The 26,510-nt window shown below is 35.0% G+C and overlaps 2 protein-coding genes across 5 annotated transcripts in view; both read left to right on the forward strand.

Moving 5' to 3' along the window:
* The window catches only part of nrxn1b (neurexin 1b), a 799,620-nt gene that overhangs the window by 636,378 nt on the left and 136,732 nt on the right, over positions 1 to 26,510 (forward strand). The gene's annotated exons all lie outside the window — the stretch shown is intronic.
* ifngr1l (interferon gamma receptor 1-like) lies at positions 2,310 to 25,114 on the forward strand. 4 transcript variants are annotated; one of them, XR_012388706.1, is made up of 7 exons: positions 2,350 to 2,504; positions 13,430 to 13,547; positions 13,631 to 13,806; positions 15,463 to 15,801; positions 17,557 to 17,678; positions 19,139 to 22,155; positions 24,717 to 25,114. XR_012388706.1 is itself a non-coding variant. In NM_001171589.2 (6 exons), exons 1-6 carry the CDS (start codon positions 2,429 to 2,431, stop codon positions 19,463 to 19,465), a joined length of 1,158 nt encoding a protein of 385 aa, NP_001165060.2. In that variant the 5' UTR covers positions 2,310 to 2,428; the 3' UTR covers positions 19,466 to 19,685. The 4 variants fall into 4 exon arrangements, 3 of the variants coding, with proteins under 3 accessions (NP_001165060.2, XP_073776107.1, XP_073776108.1); NM_001171589.2 differs by lacking the exon at positions 24,717 to 25,114 and having other exon boundaries at positions 2,310 to 2,504; positions 19,139 to 19,685; XM_073920006.1 differs by having other exon boundaries at positions 13,631 to 14,387; positions 14,822 to 15,801; positions 19,139 to 25,114.

Here is a 26,510-nt window from a genome sequence, read left to right on the forward strand (position 1 = left end):
TAAAATATGATACAAACCGTATTGTTTTTACAGTAAAGTACTATATTTAATTCATTTATAGAGTTAATAAATACGTAAAATTTACAGTAAAAAATGGCAGCTGGTGTTGCCAGTATTTTACTGTTAAAAATAATGTACAAACTGTAAATGAAATTTCCATCTTTTAGGGCAAACTACTGTATTTCAGCCATTTATAGTGTTAATTAACACTAATTATTATAATTAATACATCAATATATTAAAATATACTACACATCAAATCCTTAGTTATACATACAAACACAACCAAAAATATCTGGTGATAAGAAAGAGATATACTGAAACAAAGCTCATAACAAACAACTTTTCCCACAAGCAGAGAAACACACTGATATATAGAAGACGCTCTCTCGCACAGAATATTTAACAGGTCTATATTCAGGCACAACATGGAAAGATTCAGGTGAGCTGCTGTGCACATGACTGACAGATGCACATTTGTGGGCTGATGTGCTTTTGTAGTTTATCAACAAAGCGGAAAGCACCTTATCTTTTATTGTGTTGCCAGATCACACAACAAAAACGAAACTAGCACGCTTTTTAAGCTCCATGAGTGGGTCTATTTATATATGCGACAAATATGTAATAACAATCAAGTCAAGAAATGACTTGTGATTATTAAAATAATGCATTGATTTATAAAATTATAATGTACTCGTCTGTTTAAATGTGTCTTTGATTCCTGAAGCGTTTACTGTGTTTGTTAACTTTATCTGATTGCCCATTTATAGATGTTTCATTAATAATTTTAAGATTAAATATGAAATAATCGTAATTATGCAAACTTTATAGGAATAATATACCATTAAATAACTGATTTTTTATTATTATTATTAATAATAATAAAAAAATAATAATAATAATAATAACAATACATTTGTTATGCTCATATTTAGTTATATCAAATATCCAAATGATATATGAAAAAATGAATGGCGTAGAAAAGCTTATATAGCTTTACATATAATCAATTTCTGTTTAACGGAGAGAAGATTTTGTTCAACACATTTCTAATTATAATAGTTTTATTATCTCATTTCTAATAACTGATTTATTTTATCTTTGCCATGATGACAGTAAATAATATTAGACTAGATATTCTTCAAGACACTTTTATACAGCTTAAAGTGACATTTAAAGGCTTTATGTTATTTAGGGTAACGTTATTGAATAATGATGATTTGTTCTGTAAAAAAAAAAAATATATATATATATATATATATATATATATATATATATATATATATATATATATATATATATATATATATAGCTTAAAGGGGCTAATAATATTGTCCTTAAAATGGCTGTTAAAAAATTTAAAACTGCTTTTATTCTAGCCGAAATAAAACAAATAAGACTTTCTTCAGAAGAAAAAATATTATCAGACATACTTTAAAGATTTCCTTGCTCTGGTAATCTTCATTTAGGAAATAGATATAATAAATGAATAAATAAATCAGCAAATAATTCTGACTTCACCTGTTCATATCCAGGCCTGTAGCCAGGGGGGTTCAGGTGGTTCGAAAGACCCACTCCCTTTCTGACAAAGTCCAGAATTAGGCGACTATGTGAGCTCATTTGTCCCCAAAAAACTTTAAGAAGAATAACCAATAAAATAACCAATAATAGAAGGCTTTTATTATTTAAATGGACAAATTCTCACTGAGAAAATGAGTTGGCCAGCTTGTTATCAGCCTATAGGCTACAATTTATAATTTAAAACAAGTTTTAACAGATTCACAATTTTTTGTTGTTGTTGTTTGTCTGTTTGTTTGTTGTTGTTGTTTTTACGATTGATGATAATAAATCAGCATTAAAAAATAGGTATTTTTTCTTATTTTTAAAATTCTAATGTCATTACATTCTATATAAAACTGTAATAACTTACAGTTTAAATGCACGTTTGTAAATAAACAATTTTTTTGCAAACAAAAAAATAGTATGATAAGCACTTTGACAAAAATTTAGGCAGTATTTTTGTTGCATTAAGTGGTAATGATAACCATCTGATAAGCTAATCCAGCATACATTAGTGCTTAAAATGTCACTAAAATGCAGTATTTGAACCTTGAATAACTGCAAGTCCACTTTTTTAAGAAAAAAGAGCCACTCATTTTAATAGACTGACTACAGGCCTGATATATGACACAATAAAACAATAGAAATCAAAATAAAACAGAAAGCCCTGCTGTGTGTTATATAACCAACACTCGTTAGCTATTACAGCGTCATACGGGAATATCTGGCAACCACTGTGGTTCCAGAGGAGAGAAGAAAAGGCGAAGGGAGCACAAACACACACGCTTCAGATTCAGGAAATGCGGCTCTGCTCGTGGACACACGTCTGAAATCGGCCTGAAAAGTTCTGGAAAACCCGTTCATCAAAATGTCTGGAGATCCTGGTTTGGGGATCCAGTTGGGACTATTTTACGCCATTCTCTGCCAGTGTGTCTTCGGTGTTGGTGAGTGACGTAAGGCTGAAGCGGTATGCTAACGGTGTTTTACTGCAGTTGTTTATGTGGGATCTTGACGTAAATAACCTTTGTTTGGTTGTGAATCAATTCATCGTGAAAGTAATTTCATATAACAGGCATGTGGTCCTGGAAATATGCTGGAAAAATGGTAGTTTTTACATGTTTTAGTATACCTCACAGTTACTTCTGTACATAACTTAGTAACATTTACTTGTTTTTAATCTGATTTTAGTGTAAATTATGTTAAACAACGCATTCATAATCGTAATAATAGTCAAGCTTGTTGTTAAATGTATTTAAGGCCAGTGTGCTAATATGTGAAGCCCATTAGCTTCGTTGTTTTCTTCAGTATAACGTTAAGTTAGCATAAGAAACCTGCCGTTCAGTGGGATTTATTTGTGTGTAAGTTAGTATAATAAAAAGTTATATTTTTTATTAAAACAAGTACAAAGAATACTATTTCAATAGTAGACTATTAAACAGTGAGCTACAACAAAGGGTTTGCATTTTACAGTGAGAAAACCGTCAGCGAAATATTACCCAATAATGACCTGATTTGCTGCTATTTAACGTTAGTCACAAATAGCAGGATTTTCTGACGTCACACTTTGTTTAATATACAATTTTGGGTATTTATAAAGTATAAGCTACAACTTTTGCCTTGCACTATTAGCATAACTTCATAATTACTAGTTAGGAGTAGTTGGGTTTTGATTTTGGGTAGGAGTGGGGATGTATAATAAGACTGCGTCAGAACATGTGCTTCATAAACAGTTCAAATATTAATAATACAGTTAATAAGCCACTAATTAATAGTGAGAATTGGTTTATAAACTATAGTGTTACCCAAAACACTAAAATAATTCATAGAATGCGATTGTACATGTTTTTCACGTATGAAAACACACACACATACACACATCTGCACTGGTCACTTTATGCAGCATTGGACTACCTCCCTATATATCATGACACTGTCACTTTATCATAATTCTCATGTTTACAAGCCTTTTTGCACTATATATGGTTCTATCTGCACAACTCTGGTTTGCACTCATTGCCATATGCCCTTAATGTTTTTGTATTGTATTGATTACAAGTTTTATTCTGTTTTATTATTCTTTAGATTACAGTTTATGTATAAATTTAGATCACATTTATGTATATATTTAGACTAAATTTTAGGTAAATATTTAGATGACATTTTATGTATAATTGTATTTATTGTAAATTCTTTATTAAAACTCTACTTTTTGTATTAACATTATATGTTAGGCACCTAGGGTCTGAGAGTTACGTAATTTCGATTCTCTATATGTCCTGTACATGTGGTTGAATTGACAATAAAGCTGTATGTGTTTATCGTTTGTTTGTCGTATTGTTTGGATGTGGTTCAGTTAGATTTGTAAGTTATTTATTATAACAGGCATGTGGTCCTGGAAATATGCTGGAAAAATTGTAGTTTTTCATGTTTGAGTAATACCTCAGTTATCTCTGTATAAGTATTAATATATTTTTTTAATCTCATTTGAGTGCAAATTGTGTTAAACAACGCATTTATAATTGTAGTAATAGTCAAGCTTGTTGTTTAATGTATTTAAGGCCTGTGTGCTAATATGTGACGCCCATTAGCTTCGTTGTTTTCCTCAAATATAATGTTAGCATAGGAGACCCGTCGTTTAGAGGGTTTTATTTGTGTGTAAGTTAGTGTAAAGTTATTTTGTTTTGTGAAACAAGTGCAGAAAAAACTATTTTCTTAATAGTAAAACAAAGGGTTTGTATTCTACAGTGAGAAAACCGTCAGACAAATATTACCCAATAATGACCTGATTTGCTGTTGTGTTACTATAAATGACGTTAGTCACAAATAGCATGATGTTTTTAACGTCACACTTTGTTTAATATACAATTTTGGGTATTTATAAAGCATAAACTACAACTTTTGCCTTGTACTGTTGCTATAAACTCGTAATTAGCTGCTAATTACTAGTTAGTAGTAGTTGGGTTTTGGTTTTGGGTAGGATTGGGGATGTATAATAAGATTGCAGCAGAAAATGTGCTTCATAAACAGTTCATATATTAATAATACAGTTAATAAGCCACTAGTTAATAGTGAGAATTGGTTCTTAAGTTATAGTGTTGCTAAAACACTAAAATAATTAAAAAAGGGTATTGAATAGATTGTGATTGTATGTTGAGGCTGCTGAATTATGAAGTTATCGAAAACAAAAGTTAAAGTTTTTGTCGGCTAATTACTAGTTAGTAACGTTAGTAGTTGGGGTTTGGTATTGGGTATGAAATGTAAGACTGCATCAGAACACGGGCTTTATATAAGTACTATTCATTCATTTTCCTTCAGCTTAGTCCCTTTATTTATCAGGGGTCACCACAGCAGAATGAACCGCCAACTTATCCAGCATATGTTTTACGCAGCGGATGCCCTTCCAGCTGGAAAACACTTGAATTCACACACACCTATACACTACGGTCAATTTAGTTCATCCATTTCATCTATAGCACATGTGTTTGGACTGTGGGGAATACCGGAGCACCCAGGGGAAACCCACATGAACATTGAGAGAACATGCAAATTCCACACAGAAACGCCAACTGGTCCAGATGGAAATCAAACCAACGTCCATCTTGCTCTAAGGCGACAGTGCTAACCACAGAGCCACCGTTTTGCCTATATAAGTACTAATAAACCGTTCATAGACGAGTATTAAACCACAAGTTAATAGTGAGGATTAACATGTAAGCCATTGTACGTCGAGGCTGCTAAATTATGACATCTAGTCTGCATAGTGCATACTTTTCAAAAGCTTTCAATAGGAACTAACTATATTATAAAGATCAGATCAACAAATGCAACAGCACTGACGCTGCGAAGTATCACAGTAATAATAATGCTGACCGACTATCCTGAATCATCCTGGGCAATAAATAATGCAGTGATCTGCTGTGCTGTATGGTCCATCAGATCAAGAATAATGTAATTTATGAGCTGAGATCAGTGTCTGGTAGGACTAACAGATGCTTTAAACGTCAAGTTATTGAATTATTAAATATATTAGTATTTTTAGATGCCTAACGGGATGGTTACCCCATAAAAATGTAGGTGCACATGTATTTAATCATTCTCTTTTCGGCTTAGTCCCTTTATTAATCTTGGGTCGCCACAGCGGAATGAACCGCCAACTTATCCAGCATATGTTTTACACAGCGGATGCCCTTTCAGCGGCAACCCATCACTGGGAAACATCCATACACACTCATTCACACACATACACTACGGACAATTTAGCCCACCCAATTCACCTATACCGCTTGTCTTTGGACTTGTGGGGGAAACCGGAGCACCCGGAGGAAACCCACATGCAAACTCCACACAGAAACACCAACTGACCCAGCTGAGGCTCGAACCAGCGACCTTAATAAAATATAATAAGTATAATATTAGGATAACAATATTAGTATTTAATATAATAATATGATTAGTATATTAATTGTATATTTACATAATTAATGGGATGGTTGCCTCAAAAAACTATTTATGCACACAAGTTATCATTCATTTTTGTAATACACATATATTTTAAAGATATAAATACATTTTATTTTCTTTTTTCAATGTATTTGGTTAGTGCTTTAAATACATGAAGAATACAAAGAGTTTCTATTTATTTGTGTGCATCTAAAACAGAACTAGAGCAATTTTTTTTGTCCTAATAAGCGAGCGGACTTAACGTTAATAATATGGACATGTTCTGTACACTGTAAAGGAATGCTCAGATGATTTACAATTTAAAACCATTCATGGGAATGAGTAATCAGAGACTTTCTAGTCTAGGGCAGATGATAAAGTCTCTGTATTTTGTATATGTGAATATAACATGATCTGATGGTCGTGTTATATACATTTAACAAACCCCACAGCTTTTATTGAACAGCACTGTCTGTCTAGGCCTGTCACAAAAATCAATTTATTGACTTGTGGCACAACACATGGACATGAGCTTAATCATTTTTGGTGATGCAATATATATTGCCCATACATAAAAACCAATTCAGCAACATTTGAGCTGAGTGTACAACATCTCTATCTCTATTGGAGGTGTCACTATGGTTAAAACACTGTATTAGTTACTGTAAATTAGTATATTTTCATAGGGGTGTCTGACAGGTGACAGTAGATCTGCTAGCAGATATCGCAACCTCTGTTTCTCTTTACCTTGCACTTATATGTTAACATGTATTACTATTTATTTAGGATATGCGCTTTCACATTCTGACTCCAATGCCTGATTATTAAAATGACTATAATTAAATTAAATATATTTTAAGAATGAAATATTATGTGTGCTTTGGAAGGGTGCACTTGCATTGTGATGATATATTGTCTGTGTATATTGTCTGGTATTATATAATGAGAAAATGATCTTAAAATGACAATATATCGCAAAATATTTTGGTGCAATATATATCGTACAACAAAAAAAATAGATATCGTGACAGGCTTATGTCATGAAATTACAGTTGTTTGAAGAATAAAATAGCTATTCATGATTGTAAACATACTTTCCAACAATAAAAAGATTAATAATAATAATAAATATATACAGATAAAAAGATCAACCATTAGCTTAATAATGAAACATCAAAAGGCTGGTATATATAATGCTTTGAGCAGAATTAAATGGCATTAAGTCAATGTAATTGGATTTATTAAATGTACAAAATGTGACTCATGCAAGTACATGCAGGTGTGGATTTATCTAGCTGCCGGCAAGATATCACATGACTTACAGCAAACATACTTCAGGTTTCCCACAGTGGTTTTTATATTTCTACTGATCGGTATCTGTAATTGTTTCAGTTTGACAGGATTTTAAATTACTTTTATTTTAGTATTCAGGCTTACTTGGATAGTTCACCCAAAAATTTAAAATTGTGATTATATACTCACCTTCTACTTTTATTTTTGTTCTGTTGAATACAAAAGAAGATCAATTGAAAACTTGTATAGAGCAGTGGTTCTCAAAGTGGGGGTCGGGACCCCCCGAGGGGTCGCAGGGCAATGAAGGGGGGTCGCCTGGTGATTTCCAAAAATCTATTTATTTTTAATAAACCATAAGAATTAACATATTTCATCCATAACTATACTGAAAATAAAAATAGTCGTTTATAGTTACTATATACTATATAGTTACTATAGTAGCTTATAGTTACTAGTTCTATTGGATTGCGACCCCTGGGGTAATTACATTATATTAAAGGCAGCAATAGCGTCTGATGCATTTTGATTTTATAACATCAGGTTATACTTTCTGGCACATTTAAAGCACTGACACAAATTTAATTGGCGTGTCAGCGTCATTGCATGCAAGGTTTCTGTATTTATAACCACCTCAGAGGATATTGGGGGTCGCAAGTCACTGGCATTGTTATTTTGGGGGTCGCGGGCTGAAAAGTTTGGGAACCCCTGGAGGTCAGTGGTTACAGGTTTCCAACATTCTTCAAAGTATCTTCTTTTGTGTTCAACAGAATTATAACACTCAAACTGTTTTGAAACAAGTAAAAGGTGAGTAAATAATGATAGAAATATTTTAAAGAAGCTTCACTTCTCTCTAGTTGTTTATTATTATTATTATTATTATTGACAATGGTTTAAATAAATTAGTAAAGTTTATAAAAATGCTTTGGGTGAAATAAAATGAGTATAATAATAGGACATATGGGATATTGGTGTTTAATATAATATTATGGTTAGTATATTTATAATATGTTTACATAAATGGATGGTTGCCTCACACAGTTCATGCACATTATATGCAAATATATAATGTTTTTATTTACTTTTGCAATCAAAAAAGTATTTGGTTATGTCTTTGATGAAGCACACAAAGACCGCTTATATGTGTGCATCAAGAGAGAAACAGAAGATATTCTTTTGTGTCGACCACAAACAAGTAATTGAGTACTGACAGAGTTTTCAGTTTTGGGTGTGCTCCTCTAATCCTTTAATGGAGGCTTCACTTCCCTCCAGTTGTTGTTTTTTTGTCATATCTGAAAGTTCATCTGTTGTTTTTCCCTCTCGACTCTTGTTTGCCTCTTCATTCCCATAGTCAAAAAGAAAATATTTGGGCCGGAGATTGTTGTTGAAGTACAGTACATGTGTGTATGGTTTACTTTTCACACTTGTGTCACAGTAAAACCACAGCAGTTGTGATCTGAGCGGGTGAGAAAATGTCACTCATCACACGTGGTTACAAGTGGAAATCAGTGTGAACTTAAGTAGTGTTCGACAGCAGTGCCACCGACACGCTTAATATAGACCAAAACAATTGCTTTAAACGCAGGCTTATAAAAGCAACCGCTCGCAGGATGATTTCTGTGAAATGCTTCTTTTATTATAATGCAATTAAATGTTGCTTTTATAAATTCCCCACAACAATGGCAAGACACAGACTCTGATCTTTAGCCAAAGAATAATAAACAAACATTCCTATTGTATTTCTCTACTGGTGGAAGTCTTATATCTTTTAATTTAGCTGGAATTAGAATATATAAATATTATTTAAAAACTGTTGTGTTTGAAAATGTGTTGAGAAAATCTCTGATAAACAGAAATATTTGAAAGAATTAAAGGTTTTGGCGTCAGCTTTATGTATATTGCTTGGGAATTGCATCAAATCAAAACTAAACTTCATCAGTAGTGTGGGATAGGAGCTGTAAACTTCCTGTAATGGGCAAAAGCTTCTGCTTTCTAACTTCACTTCTCTTCTCAAGACTGTTTACAAGTCTCAAGATTTTTTTAGGTTGATTTTCATTTTCATGCTTTTTTATTTTTAATTAATTTTTTTAAAGATTTATTTTCAAAAATATACTTTTTTCTTTTTAATTTAAGTTGTAATTTATAATTAAAAAATTAAAAGATTTATTTTCATTGTTGTAATATGCTTTTTTCTTTTTAATTAAATGTTTAGGTTCATTTTCACTAATAATTGTTTTTTTTAATAGTTTTTAATTTACTTTAATTTTTAATATATTAATAAAACGATTTAAAGATTTATTGTCATTAATAATTATGCTTTTTATTTTTATTTGTTTTTAAGCTTTATTTTCATTAAGAATTATGTTTTTTCTTCTTTTTCACTTTTTTATTTAATACATTTTTAATTTAAAGCTTTAATAATTATGTTTTCTTTTCAAATATATTTTTTTGGTTCATTTTCAATAATAATAATGTTTTTACATTTTTTTATTATATTGAATTTTTTATAATTACAAAACTATTTAAAGCTTTATTTTTTATTAATAATTATGCTTTTTCTTTTTAATCTAATTTAAATTTTAATTATTATTATTAATGAACAATTTAAAACTTTATTTTCGTTAATAATTTTACTTTTTTATTTAAATTTAATAATTTTTTTATAAGATTTGTTTTTATTAATAATTATAATTTTTCTTTTACAAATTTTGTATTTAATTTAATCTTTAATTTAATATAAAAAATAAAGGTTTATTTTCATTAATAATTTTGCTTTTTTATTTTAATTTAATTATTTTTTAAAGATTTGTCTTTATTAATAATTATATATTTTTTTCTTAAACAATTTTTTATTTAATTTTTAATTTTATATAAAACATGTAAAGCTTTATTTTCATTAAAAATTATGTTTTTTATTTTTTATTTACTTTAATTTGTTTGTAATTATGTTTTTTCTTTTTAATTTAATTAACTTTTTAAGATTTATTTTCATTAATAATTTTCCTTTTTTATAATTAACTTATTTTTAATTAAGTTTTATTTTACAAATTTACATGTTTATTCATATTAAAAATAGTGCATGTGTGACAAAGATTATAACAGTATTAATAATTATAATGAATGCAGAAACAGTTTACGTGTTCAGTGGGATGTCTCGATTGTGTTTCAAGTGTTATTGCGTAAGACTTGCACTTCCTTTCAAGCACATGCAGCTACTTCCTGTGCACACACTGACCGCATTAATCTCAAATAACTGGCTAATTCTGTGAGTTTATTCAAATAAACTGATTTTAAATAAAAGCCTCTGTTTTTCAATAGCCTTATTATGTCAATATTATATGTAACAGTCTTTTTGGAAAAGCATAATAATAACAACAACAATGATGAAAAAGTCGCTCTTATGAAATTTTGGAAAGGATTTGTATTGTCATGAGTTGTCACAGCAAAAAAAAAAAAATTCTTCCTCTTTTTTCTTATTTTATAGTACAGATTCTTAAACTACTATATTTACTTAACAAGAGTCTTGATTACTGCTGGAAAAAATTGTCAAGATTTAGGATTAATGCAAGTAAAGGTTTAGTATTTTCAAAAGCAATCCAGAAATACAAAAGCCCTTGCCTGATTTTTACCACGTTTTCAGATTTTACCTCATTCTCACTCTGTTATTTGCTTCTTTATTTTTTTATTTTTTGCTTTAGTTTCAAGTTCGATGACATACATGACGAGCTACTGCGCAAACTGGTAACAGTTTGGGGGTAAGCGGTCAGCTGGTAGCGCAAAAAAAACAATGTCATACCACCCCGTATCGTTTGTTTTAAAGACAAAATGCAGCCATACACACCCCTGGCTACATAATTCACGATCTCCAGAAATGTATATAGGGCTACATTTTCAGAATGCACCTGTGTTGGTATTGTTTACTATTAGTTCATGTTACTAAATACATGAACTAATCAAACCTGATTGTAAAGTTAAATTCACTTAAATTCACCTTTATTTCTATAGCGCTTTTACATTGTAGATGATGTTAAAGCAGCTACACATCGAAGATCATAGTAAACTGAAACAGTGTAGTTCAGTTTTTAGAGTTTAGGTTCAGTTTAGCTCACTTCAGTGTGGTTTATTAATCACTACTGAGAGTCCAAACACTGAAGAGCAAATCCATCGATGCTCAGCTCTACAGATCCCGAACCATGCAAGCCAGTGGCGGCAGCGGCGGGGAAAAAACTTCACCAATTGGCGAAAGTGAAGGAAAAAACCTCAAGAGAGACCATTTCTACACTGGCCAATCGTCTTGAGCAGAGCTGCAGTCTGAGGTTGGAGGTTGGTGAACGCTGGCTGTCAGCGAAGACTCGTCTGTCCCTGGAGCATCACAGGAATCAGTCTCAGGCTCTCCACTCCTCCATGACCAGTACAGCAGCTGCTAAGGATACGGCCTAGTCCAGGATTATGGAAACCTTGGGATCATCTTGTCGCTGGTCTTGGATCGACTCAGTGGCGCTGCATAGTCTCTGAGAGCCTCGGGATGAGTATCCCCAAGTGGAAATAGAGAATAAAGACAATAATTAGCTTAGCTGCTGTTCATAGTGTATGTAAACAAGATGCGTGGAGCACATCCATGTATCGTACCACTAAGTGATGCACTGAGTGTATGCTTTGCTTAAAAGATCGGTCTTTAATCTAGTTTTGAACTGCGAGAGTGTGTCTTAGCCTCGGACATTATCAGGAAGGCTATTCCAGAGTTTAGGAGCCATAAATGAGAAGGCTCGACCTCCTTTAGTAGACTTAGCTATTCTAGGTAATACCAGAAGCCCTGAGTTTTGAGATCTTAAAGAGCGAGTTGGATTGTAGCGAGACAGGATGTTGGTTTGATAAACAGGAGCTCGATTATTTAAAGCTTTATAGGTAAGAAGCAATACTTTTAAATCAATATGAAACTGAACAGGCAGCCAGTGTCAGGAGGATAAAATTGGGGTGATATGATCATATTTTCTAGACCTGGGCAGCCAGCAAACAGAGCATTACAGTAATCCAGCATAAAAGTCATAAAAGCATGGACTAGCTTTCTGCATCTGAGATGGATAGCATACTTCGTAGCAAGCCTAGAGCGCCATCTACTGTTAAAAAGTAACCTAAAGGACTGTCTACTGTTAAAAAACTAACATAGAGTGCCAACTACTGTTAAAAACTAACCTAAAACACTGTCTACTGTTAAAAAACTAACTTAGGGCGCCATCTGCTGTTAAAAACAACCCTAGAGCAGCATCTGCTGTTAAAAACTAGCCTAGAGCACCAGCTACTGTTAAAAACTAACCTATAACACTGTCTAATTTTCAAAAAACTAACCTAGAGCGCCATCTACTGTTAAAAACAAGTGTAGAGCACCATCTGCTGTTAAAAACTAGCCTAGAGCACCATCTAATGTTTAAAACAAGCCTAGAGCGCCATATACTGTTAAAAACTGGCCTAGAGCTACATCTACTGTTAAAAACAAGCCTAGAGCGCCATCTACTGTTAAAAAGCCTAGAGCGCCATCTACTGTTAAAAAGCCTAGAGCGCCATCTGCTGTTAAAAACTAGCCTAGAGCGCCATCTCCTGTTAAAAACAGAGCATTACACTAATCCAGCATAAAAGTCATAAAAGCATGGACTAGCTTTCTGCATCTGAGATGGATAGCATACTTTGTAACATAACGATATTTCTCAGATGAAAGAAGGCAGTTTTTGTGACATGGGAGATACAATTTTCAAAAGTAAAATTGCCGTCTGATATGATAAAGTGTGACCTTGTGTGCACAAGTCTCATTTTTCCAACATTCTTCATAAAATCTTGTTTTTTGTTGAACAGAAGATAGAAATGTATTAAAGTGTACATCCACATGAGTGTGAGTAAATAGAGAGCACATGCATTTTTTGGGGTGGTTAACATCACTTTAAGCGAAATCTCACTTTTGTTCACAGTGAACAGAAAACAAGACTTCTCAAGTAAATGAGTCAGGATTTAAGAATGGTTATGAAGCATCATTAAGCAGACATTTCTACTGGAAAATGAAAAAGAGGACCCTTACTTCTGCAGTGTAATAATAAGGCAATTATAGTGACTAAAACTGAATCTAACCAGCATATTTTTTCTTCCGCAGTTCCTCCTCCAGCAAACCTCAGTGTTGTCTGTCACAACTTCAAGAACGTCCTTTACTGGAACTACAGCAGTGCAGTCCAGCAGCCCACGTTCACTGTAAACCTCATTCCCTATGAAAGGTAGCTGGTTTTAAGATCATAAACCTTTCATTCGTGAAACATGTCTTCTCCTAATCACTCTGTTGTGTCTCCATTGTGTGTAGTAAACCTCAGACGGTGAAAACCTCTCAGACGCACCTGGATATCAGCAGCTACAGCAGTGAAGCCATTGATCATTATGTGGTGTCGGTGACGGCAGATGTTGGACAGGAGATTTCTGAAAGCCTCTCTGTTGAATTCACTTACAGCACAGATTTTTACAATGAGAAAACCCACAAGTGTAAGCTCTCAGAGTGTAACTTCATCATATACAGGGATAAATATGATTATGATGTTTAACAGATTCAGGAATTTTTCACAGTATTTCCAATAACCTAGAGCGCCATCTGCTGTCAAAAAATAACAGAACGTCATCTGCTGTTAAAAACTAGTCTAGAGCGCTGTTAATCTGCTGTTAAAAACTAGTCTAGAGCGCTGTTAATCTGCTGTTAAAAACTAACCTAGAGCGTCGTCTCCTGTCCAAAAATAACCTAGAGCGCCATCTGCTGTTAAAAACTAGTCTAGAGCGCCATCTGCTGTTAAAAACTAGCCTAGAGCGCCATCTACTGTTAAAAACTAGCCTAGAGCGCCATCTGTTGTTAAAACTAGCCTAGAGCATCATCTACTGTTAAAAACTATCCTAGAGCGCCATCTGCTGTTAAAAACTAGCCTAGAGCGCCATCTACTGTTAAAAACTACCCTAGAACGCTATCTGTTGTTAAAACTAGCCTAGAGCGTCATCTACTGTTAAAAAGCCTGGAGCGCCATCTACTGTTAAAACTAGCCTAGAGCGCCATCTGCTGTTAAAAACTAGCCTAGAGCGCTATCTGTTTTTAATACTAGCCTAGAGCATCATCTACTGTTAAAAACTATCCTAGAGGGCCATCTACTGGTAAAACTAGCCTAGAGCGCCATCTGCTGTTAAAACTAGCCTAGAGCGCCATCTGCTCTTAAAAACTAGCCTAGAGCGCCATCTACTGTTAAAAAGCCTAAAGCGCCATCTACTGTTAAAACTAACCTAGAGTGCCATCTGCTGTTAAAAACTAGCCTAGAGCGTCATCTACTGTTAAACTATCCTAGAGGGCCATCTACTGTTAAAACTAGCCTAGAGCGCCATCTGCTGTAAAAACTAGCCTAGAGCGCCATCTGCTGTTAAAAACTAGCCCAGAGCGCCATCTGTTGTTAAAACTAACCTAGAGCACTATCTACTGTTAAAAAGTAGCCTAGAGCGCCATCTACTGTTAAAACTAGCCTAGAGTGCCATCTGCTGTTAAAAACTAACCTAGAGCGCCATCTACTGTTAAAACTAGCCTAGAGCGCCATCTACTGTTAAAAACTAGCCTAGAGCGCCATCTGCTCTTAAAAACTAGCCTAGAGCGCCATCTACTGTTAAAAAGCCTAGAGCGCCATCTACTGTTAAAACTAACCTAGAGTGCCATCTGCTGTTAAAAACTAGCCTAGAGCGTCATCTACTGTTAAACTATCCTAGAGGGCCATCTACTGTTAAAACTAGCCTAGAGCGCCATCTGCTGTAAAAACTAGCCTAGAGCGCCATCTGCTGTTAAAAACTAGCCCAGAGCGCCATCTGTTGTTAAAACTAACCTAGAGCACTATCTACTGTTAAAAAGTAGCCTAGAGCGCCATCTACTGTTAAAACTAGCCTAGAGTGCCATCTGCTGTTAAAAACTAACCTAGAGCGCCATCTACTGTTAAAACTAGCCTAGAGCGCCATCTACTGTTAAAAACTAGCCTAGAGCGCTATCGGTTGTTGAAAAACTGGCCTAGAGCGCCATCTGCTGTTAAAAACAAGCCTAGAGTCCCGTATATAGCAGGGATTAAGCTGAATGAAAGTGAGTGAGTGTGTCTTTAAGTAATATTGGCATGTGTTGTTCTTCAGGCACTCTGGATTTTCCAGCTGTGGATGCGTCTGTGCACAAAGATGTGATCGAGGTTTCCTTCAAGCATCCTTCAGCATTTTATGAGCGGGCCAGCCTGGAGGAGGAATTCGAATACACCATCATCCTTAACCCATCCTCATCCTCTGTTCCTCATCTCCAGGAAAAGTCCTCGCACTCATGCTTTGAGGATGAGCTTGGGTATTTGTGCGAAACAAAAGTCCACGTGAACCAGTCTGTGGTCGTTCAGTGGGTGGTGCTGAAGTTTGAGGGGAAAATCGCATCTATACCTGTACACACCTATAAAAATGTGTCTGTGCCTCAGCTGGAGCCTGCCTCAGGTAACTACAAACCATTTAGACTTTGATTTTAGATAAGTTAATTTAGTAGTGCAGTAATACATCTGTCTTTCTGTAAAGTGTAGACTGTGTTAAACTCTGATGTAGTGGGATTGAATGAGTGCTCTGCAGAAGATCCACAATGCTTTCAGACAACTGCGCTAGACAACGGAGAATAAATTGATTTATGACATGTCTTTAGAGATGAAGAGTAATTGCTGTGCCAGGAATAAAGTATTATTCCTGCTGGGACGTTGGGTGTTTTTGTTGTTTGGACTGAATATGTTTCCTGGAAGAACGTGAAGGGGTGGGGGTAGAATTGGGATTGGGCCGTAGTCGCCTGTACATGTTTTTTATTTTATTTTTGCATCATTACCTCATTCAAGTAGAAATCATTTTAATATGCTGATTGATTAATAGTTTTTTCTTTATATATATTAACTCTAAATTATATATTTCAAATTATTGGTATAGTCCCAGCAGGCGCACAGTGTCACAAGATGTTAATATTAGGTTAGATTTAGGTTGTGACGTCAGGTGACCAAAATTTTGAATCTAGCCAGCATCTAAGGACAAGGTTATTTTGACAACCAATAGCAACGTCAAATGACATTGATATTTGGTTGATTTTAGGTTGTGTTGGAAAGTGACCAAAATCCAACGCCATATTGATGTCAAATACTGACATTTATTCGTCAGATATGGCAACCAAAATCCAACCTCTAATAGACATCATAGTGGTAAATCCACACAACGTTAAGCTGTAACATCATTAGGCGTTGATATTTGATTGATTTTAGACAGGACATTGGACATTAACGTCAGCCTGACATTGGGTTCTGACGTCAACCCGATTTTCATTTCCAAACAAAATGCAACGTCCCCACAGCGTTGGTGTACAACATGAGTCTTACGTCATGTTGACGTCCTGTGCCTGCTGGGGTATATGGGTATTGACTGGTATTGATTTATGATTTATTTATTAATTGAAAAGGGGTATTCAATTAAACCAATAAAATTACATTTTTTTTCCCTAATACTGTATATGTTTTCTGAACAAAGATATTATTTAATAAATTTTATATATTTAAATAATATAATATATATAAAAAACCTATTTTTCACCACAATTACCCGAAGGCCCCACTAAAATGTGATGCAACATTAGTTTCTGTGTTCAAAAAGCAGGTGTTTTTAGATCAAGAATCATCAGATGACATATCAAAAGTTTGACCCCAAATCTTTGAAATTCTCCACTGTCCTTCAAAGCTCACTAGAGTTAATGAATTAATTTTCAATATTAAATAGACATCTACTGCAGTTCAAATGCTTTCTATGTATGCTTCCTCATTTTTGTAAATCTAAAGTGATGCAGACACCAAAATGGCGAGTTTCATCGTTGACCCAGATTAGATTGTAACTACCTCCTAATAGTGTATTGCTTCAGCCACAAATTGCAGAATCCAGTCCCATAATAAATTGCTCATCGTAGCTCAGCTCAGAGGGGAAATATTCAACATGTTGTGTCTTAAAGTAGTTTTTTTTGTAATGCCAATTTGATCTGTAGACGGCTCATTGGTTAGCACTGTGATCTCACAGCAAGAAGGTTACTGGTTCGAGTCCAGGCTGGGTCAGTTTTGTCTGAGCAGTGGCAGTCTGTCTGTTATCAGTGAGATCTGAATGAACATGTAATATCAGTATGTTTAGCAGTTGAATTAATTCAGATGTTCTTAATAATTTTGTGTGTTTGTTTTTTAGCCAAAACAGAATGGATTGCAGCTATTCTCTGTGGATCAATCGCATTGCTCTTCATTGTTTTCGTCGTTCTGTGGTTCATCCACAAAAATTTCTCCAAAATACCCAAAGTTCCCTCCATCCTGGTATGTCTTAGTCTCCTTTGACTTTTGTTTTTGCTTAATATCCACATTTGTTCAAATGTAAAGGATGTTTTCCAGATTTGTGGCTACATTACAAGCATTTTACATTCATTTTAACTTCAACTAGAATGATATATAACAAATGTATAATTTAAAGTAAACTGAATCCATTATTGGGCGGCTCGGTGGCTCAGTGGTTAGCACTGTCGCCTCAAAGCAAGAAGGTTGCTGGTTTGAGTCCCAGGTGGGCTAGTTGGCGTTTCTGTGTGGAGTTTGCATGTTCTCCCCATGTTGGTGTGGGTTTCCTCCGGGTGCTCCGGTTTCCCCCACAGTCCAAACACATGCACTTTAGGGGAACTGATTGACTAAATTGGCCGTAGTGTATGAGTGTGTTATTTAATTTTTAAAAAATACGATTTATCTGGAGACGTAAAACGTACCTGCAATTCTAGAATAATACTAAATAATAAAGTCAAAGCATCCAGCAAATTTAACACACTTTGTTTATATTTTGTTTAGAGCTGCACGATTCTGGCTAAAATAAGAATCGCGTTTTTTTTTTATTGCTTAAAAAAAAAATCTGGATTTTCTTACGATTCTGTATATGTAAAATAAAAGTATGGTAAAAACAAACATATGGCACAACATTGATAATAATATTATGTGGTCTACTGGTTTTTATAAATAATTCTATTCTACTTATAATAATTATGATGTTGAATTATGTTTGAGATAAATGCTTGCAATCTGTCATAAAAATCAGACATTTGCCATTATCAGATTATATTCAACAACAATATATAGGCTAGAGTAGTTATACTGACATTGTAAACAATTATTTTCATGCAAAACTGTGGGTTCGCTATGAAAGAAAAAAAAACATTTCAAATGCTTGACGTAATCATAACTCTGAAATGCAATATGATCATTTAAATGAAGTGCACACTTTCATTTTGACTGCCAAGTGCTTGTTCATACTTTGCGCGGCTCCCAAACGATCACTCTGTGCCACAAACAACATTATTTACAACTGTATTACCTGTTACTCGCAACATATGCAGGTTCAGTTCACTAAAGTAGGCGCCCTCTTTGTGATAACAGCTCACGGCCAGCAGCTCACGTCACGTGTGATTTCCTGACCGCGAAAACATCATTATATGAAGTCAAAAATGACATTTTTAGTTGAATTATACCTTATAAATACAGTATGTGACTCACTCAACATCATTTGGAGGTGTCAGTGTCACTGAGCAATGTGTGTGATACAATAAACAGACTCGTGCAGCCGCCTTTTCTTCTCTCCCGAACTTGAAAATATGATTGGCAGAATCATAGAAATGCTGGATTAAGATTCTCCAGGGGGCCGAATCGAGATTGCGATCTTTTAACGATTAATTGTGAAGCTCTAATTTTGTTTTATATTTTATATATTTTATTACTGAACATCTCTTCTCCATTTGCAGCGTAACATTGTGACGAGACCCTATTCAACACCTTATTCCCAACCCGAGTCTCCCCATGTCTCTTCAATGACTTCTGCAACACACACACCAGTACTGCTCTACAACAATGAGCCCCTCTTAGATTTTGTGCATGATGAAGTTTCCAAAACCACTGATACCCTTGTGAACACAGAAGAGGAGGAACCTGCGCCTTCTGAAGAGGAATATGACAGCTCCGGGGGCTTCGGCAAGTCCTCAGACTACGACAGTCCTAAATGCCTGCTGGAGATGAGCCCCGGAGATTTTCCGGAGGGATACGGCCCTCGACCGCCAATACTGCAGGCCTGACCCTACATTTACACCCTTTTCAGAAATTAATCAAAATCATTCATGCATTAGACTCTGTGTTCCACTGGGGATGTTGTGTGGGATTCAGAAAGCCTTGTTTTTAGCACCACCGATGGCCTTTTGGTGAACTTCGTTTAGTAATAATACAACTTCAAATCAGAAAAAGTTGTGACCCAACTTCATTTGTCCCATTTTTGCAAACAAGTCTTAATGTGGGCAACAGTATAGGGTCTTTGTTGTCACACATTCTCTATTGGAGACAGGTCGGGACTGCAGGCAGGCCACTCAAGTACCAGTCAAGCCAACTTCTCTGATTTTGGGTTGTATGATAATTATAATAATCTCCATCTATAGTCACTGTACAGATTGAAGCAGCTTTCACAGCAGACACGGAAAGCACTGCGCTATGAAATGCCGTCATTTCTGTTGTTCGCACCACGCGAGGGCAGTTTGTCACTGCGCTGACTAAAACACAAGAGCGGCTACATTCTATGCTTCATCCCTTTTGTAAATCGAAATATGAACTTGACGATGTTGAGTCGGCATCGCAATTATCCACCACATCAACAATCCGCCCACAAAAACACAATCTTGCCCACATTTTACCACATGCAGTGGTGGTAGAAAACACGTTTGTTTAGATTTTTGTTACCAGGGATACACAGAAATCTTCTCAAAAAAGGCTACTCAGTGTTCAGTGTGCTGGTTTCAATTTGTAGTCACTGTTTAGACAGAAGCAGCTTTCACAGCAGATGCGGAAATCACTGCGCTATGAAATGCAGCCATTTCAAATGTTCGCGCAACGTGAGGGCAGTTTGTCACTGCGCTGACTAAAACACAAGAGCGGCTGCATTCTATGCTTCATCACTTTTGTAAATTGAATTCAGACATTTTTAGCGCCACCGGTGGCCATTCGATGAACTGCAGCCGCATCACACTCATGCATATATAAAGCGAATGCGATTCAATGACCTGATTCACTCCCGCTGAAGAGCTTTTTTGGTGATTTAGAAATAACAGCTTTGCAGTAATGACAAACATCCAGATGCTTCCACAGTGCTGAAAGTGACGTTTAGATAAATATGTAAATATGTTCTGCTTATTTTCCTCTTAATAACTAATTGGTGTTGTGAAAAATTATGCAGTCTTCCGAAGGCAATGGCTGACAGACTTGACGATGTTGAGTCAGCATCGGAATTATCCACCACATCAACAATCCGCCCACAAAAACACAATCTTGCCCACATTTTACCACATCCTGAGGTGGTAGAAAACACATTTATTTAGTATTTTGTTACCAGGGATACACAGAAATCTTGACTCCTTTAAACTATTGCACAAAAATTGAAAAAGCAAGTGTTCAGGTTTCAATCTGTAGTCACAGTTCAGACAGCAGCTGCTTTCACACCAGATGCGGAAAGCACTGCGCTATGAAATGCAGTCATTTCAATTGTTCGCACCACACGAGGGCAATTTGACAATATGTTGACTAGCTACATTCTAGGCTTTTTTATATATGTTTCATCACTTTTGTAAGTCTAATGAACTATACAATTCTGAAAGTCTTGTTTTTAGCACCACTAATGGCCATTCGGTGAACTGCAGCAGCATCACACTCATGCATATTTGACGCGAATGTAATTCAATGTCCTGATATACTCGTGCTGAAGAGCTTTTTTTGTGATTTAGAAATATTAGTTGTAATTAGTGATTTAGAAATAACATGTTGTGAATAGCTTTGCAGTGATAACAAACATCCAGATGCGTCCACAATGCAATGCAAAGTGACATTTAGATGAATATATATACTTGTGCTGCTCTTTTTACTCTGTTACACACAAATAATGCAATGCAGACATGACAATGTTAAATCGGTATTATGATTCACAGCCACATCAACAATCCGCCCACAAAAACAAAATCTTGTCCACTTTTTAACACATAAAGAGGTGGTAGAAACCACATTTATTTTGAAAATCAATGAATGATTTTTGCATTGCCTATGAGATTCCATCAATCAACCAAACGTCTGATATTTTTGCACGCTCTCTGATAAAAGCATCCCTTTTTAAGCAGTGTGAATTTAGAAACACGGATTCTGTCGTGTGTTTACACTGGATTAAAGCAGGTTACACACATCTCAAACCAAAGCCATCAATTGTGTGTAGAAATGAACTCGCGTGCATGTTTGAGCCATAACTTTGCCATAACATAGCTGTTTCCATTTATAGATTTATGCGCAAAACTGGTATATTGCATACAAAAATTTGCATATAAAGCAGCATTTCCATTCAATATGAAACGGAAGAGAATAAAACGGCAGGTTTTTGCTAAACGTGCACAGATATCACTGAGAGAAGTGGAGTTTGCTGCACTGTTGGGACTCTCCACTGTGGTGTTTGTTCTCCACTAATAAATGAGCTGCGCCTCAGAACACCAAGACCAAACGCAATGAGCACAGTGAATGCGGTGGCTTTGGGGGCGTGAGATGGGAGCGCAGACAGATGCTCAAGACAGTTCTGGAGGAATTAATAATAGAAGAAGAACACTGAAGCACTGTAATGACAGACTGACTGCTGAGGGATTTTAGAAATGACCAGAACAACATTTCAGATCTGCAAAAATGTAAAGCTGGAAACAAAAAGAGCTGCAAACCAACATTAATAACGCAAACACCCTCACACACACACATTTAAATCTGATCAGCATCTGTCAGAAACTAAACCACATCACACAGATCGATGAAGCGCATGCTGGAATCCCTTCATTAAATGCGTTCACAGCATAGTTCATGAGCATTTCTTTCAAATCTAATGAAAGTTAATCCTACTTAGTTGTGCACATGTTTTTATACACATTTTTTTTTAATTTATGCGCATATAGCTGTTCTCATTAAACATTTTCTTATGCAATATTCCAAAATGCGCATGAAAATAGGTGGATGGAATCCAACCCTGGCTCATTCTGCAAATGTACCCCTGTATACATTTCTGGAGAGCACCAAATACGTTCCAGGAGATGCATGTTTTTGCTGTTTTTGTTTTCGCGAATCCACCAGAGGCTGCTGTGTATGCTTTTTCAGATCTCAGATTTCTCTTGCGAGTGCTATTCGCGCCTGCTGTTCTCACGTTAATCCACCAGATTAGGCCGCTGTCAGCTGACTGACCGATCGATGGCCAGACCCTCCTCTTTCCCTAAACCCAACCAATAGTGTTTTCAAAAGCAATCTAGAAAAAGAAAAGCCCTTGCCTGACTTTTACCACGTTTTACCACATTCTCACACTGTTATTTACTTGTTTATTTAGATTTTTGGCTTTTGTTTTTTTCTTGCCTGCTTTCTGGAACTGTTCTTTGCCAGACTTGAACTCCGTCATCACGTTCAACTCCGCTTTGCGTCTCAAGTCCACTGACTCACACAGCGAGCCTATGAACAAACTGGTAACAATGGGAAAGTCTGCAACACGGAGATTCAGCGATCAGCTGGTAGCATGAAAAGGAACAAAGTCATACCACTCCATAGCGTTCCTTAAAAAAGACGAAATGCAGCCATACAGACCTCTGGATACATAATTCTCGATATCCAGAAATGTATACAGGGCTACGTTTTCACAATGAGCCTGTGTTTATGAAAACATATCTAGTCATAAATGTTAGTATTATCCGCTTGTTAAGTGGTGACGTGTTTGTGACGTATGTAATACTGTTTCCGGGTCCAAGCCGCCATTCATTTGAGTGGAGAAATCATTTGTTTATGATCACGTTTTATTCCTGTCACACATTAAAGTTAATTTTATATAAAATCATAGTGTACAAAACAATCTCTGGGCTTTCTGCAAAACAAAAATTTTACAATTCATAAAAAATAAATCACTTTCTGGCCAACGGATATTAGGCATGGACATATATACTGCGATCGTAATTTTCGAAAGCCTTAAATCGCTTTGTAAACGTTTATTATTACCATTTCATGAATCTCCCCATTCAGCTGAATAAAGCGCTTGTACCCGGAAGCCGCTTCGCGTGACGTCACACTTAACAAGCGGATTCTTAATTTTGCTGTTATGTTAAGGACAAAATATCTGCCATCTTGAAAATTGTGTATTTTTTGGTGACTGTTTCTGAATTATAACATGTCAGTGTGTGTGTGTGTGTGTGTGTGTACATTTGTTAAGTGTTTTTTGGCATGACAACATATTCGTATGTCCAATATAAATAAGATCACACTGTAAATACAACATACTGCATTTCTCTAAACTCCTCTGCGCAAAGATTGAGCAGATGCTGTATTTGCGACTATATTTTGGTTTTAAGAACGCATGATAAGATGTGTGTTGCATTCAAAGTGTAAAATGCAATGACATTTGAGTTCTACTTTTTTTTAACTTGAGCACTTATGAGAATATTTCTATTTTTTATATGAAATGCTTTTAATATTAAAGCTTTATGCCACGATAAAAAAGCTGATTTGCACTTAATATTTAACAGCAATCAACAATATGTGACCCTGAACTACAAAACCAGCTTTATTTTGCACAGACAATATCCAAAGATATATTCTATTAGTCAGAATTATAGATGTCAAAAATCATTAGAATATTAAGTGAAGTTTATTTATAAACTAATGTCGAGAGGATCACATGCTTACTGCTTGCGGCCGATCCTGCATTATATAATTTATGATTTACCAATCAGACGATTCCTGAGCCACTATAAATTTCCACCCCTACTCCTCCTCCTTAGATGGGTGGCACGGTGGCCAAGTTGTTAGTACGGTCACAGCAGGAGCGCCACTGATTCTAGTCCTTACCAAGCCAGCCGACGTTTGTTTGTGGAGTTTATACATTCTTCATGTGTTCACGTGTGTTTCCCCCGGGTTCCCCAGTTTCCTCCCACCATCCAAAAACATGCAGCTTAAGTTAATCAACTACTCCAAATCAGCACCATAGACGTTCTCCGTGTCAGTAGTTATCTCTTAAGAGCGATCACTATCTGTTCATTAGCTACTACAGCAGGAGAGATCTTTAGATCTACCAGAGCTCAAACTCCCCTCTCGCCCTGCAAACGGAGGGAGCCCTGAGCTTGAGGATCTTAACTATTTAAACAATGTAAAGCAAAACGTGAAAATTACAGTTGTGCTGGTCTGAAAATAGCAAGAAATCACGCCAGACACGTCTTGCACCTTATTGCGCCGGGTGTATGATAGGGCCTTATATGTGTGGTGTTCTGAAACTTAACACACACACACACACACACTCAGGGACTGTTTCTGAAAGTCGACACTTATGAGTGTTTTGTGGTTCAGGGTCACATATAAAAATCTCTCCACTGACCAGATAAGGTGACATGGAAAATAAACTGATTTAGCTTGCATTGCAGTAGTGACAGTCTCAGCACTTACTAACCAAACCAAGTATTCTCATTGATATCCATACCTTTGACAATTGTTTTCAGTCACCTGCTTTCAGATAAACATGTGATCGTACAGGTATGTCATTTCAACTCTGCTTGTATTAAATTGCATTTATATGTCTATTTTTTATGTAATAGACACATTTTTATGTTATGTTTGTATATGGTGTTTGGTCTCCATGGAGTTTCACATTAAGTTGTAAGATTTTAATTTCAATAAATCCTTTGTTTGGCTGCTGCTTTAATAGTGTTTGTCTCTTGAATTGGCATTCATCTTAATTTCAACATGATGGAGTCCTGTGCGTTCACGTTGCATATTTTTTATTTTATTTTGGTTACCTGTTTACTATTTATTTATTCATTTATTTGCTTTTGTATAATGCAATTTCCCACAAACAGTTGATTACGTTCCATTATACATTTTCATTTTATTTATTAACACCTTTATTTTACCAGGGAAACTGTTATTGTAATCTCATTTTCAAGGATGTCCTTGACATTATTTAAAACAGTATATAAGACAGTCCAATAAGGCTTCATACAATTTTGATGTGCCTAATAAAAAGTTTTTGAAAATGATTTTACATTTACTATAGTCAAGATAAAGTCTATTAGACCTGAAATATGGATGTTGGAAGTATTCAGTTATTTATTTATTTATTTATTTATTTTTAATGCTGTGCTAATATTTTAGGTATTTTCTACATACTTTATTGACATATACTGAACGTGGGCTATTAGATATTCACATAATTTAATAATAATATTTTTTATATATTTGACAGAGAGAAAGTAAAAAATAAGACATTTCGATTATTTAAATGATATTTACATATAATTATAAGGTATTTATGAAATGGGAAAGGTTTGGTATATTGAGTTCACTTTTAATTATGTATATGGTACTTTCCCAATAACACAAACATAATATGTTGTCTTTTGCTATTCAAGTTTTAACAAACAAAATACATCTCTTAGACAGGTTTGTAAAAAAAAGGAGGATGAATTGTTCTTTTAAAAGGATAGCTCATCCTAAAATGAAATAATGTAATTTCCTCGTCCTCCAACTGTTTGAGTTTCTGTTAAACACAAAAGAAGATATTTTGAAGAATGCTGAAAATGATAACATCTGACTTCCATAATAGGCCTTATGAAACTTAATGAAAGTTTGTTGTTACAGATTTTTAACAAAAGAAAAGCCATTTAAACCATTTAAGCCATTTAAGCCATTTAAGTGAAGGGATTAGGTCTAATGATGGGGAAGGTTTGTGAATAAATTTCATGCTCCTTTTTAAAGCTATTCATTCATTTTCTTTTCGGCTTAGTCCCTTTATCCTTTTAAAAGTATTTAAAATGTTTAAAATACAAAAATACAGTAATTTATTTTGATGCATGTAGTGAATGCTGTATTTTGTCGTTTATTTTGATACACTTTAAAGCTCAAGTATTTGGTATTTTATTTTAAAACACATTTCTGTGTATTTTTGAGTATACACTACAGTTTTCTAACAACTGTCCAAATATATTTTGTGTTCAACGGAAAAAAGAAACGGAAGGTGTGAAACCACCTGGGAGAGAGTAAATAGATATACATAGAGTGTACAATATAGCCTAATATACGTGTATACAATAGTGT

Source organism: Danio rerio, chromosome 13 (assembly GCF_049306965.1).
Source record: "Danio rerio strain Tuebingen ecotype United States chromosome 13, GRCz12tu, whole genome shotgun sequence".
Taxonomy (NCBI): Eukaryota; Metazoa; Chordata; class Actinopteri; order Cypriniformes; family Danionidae; genus Danio; species Danio rerio.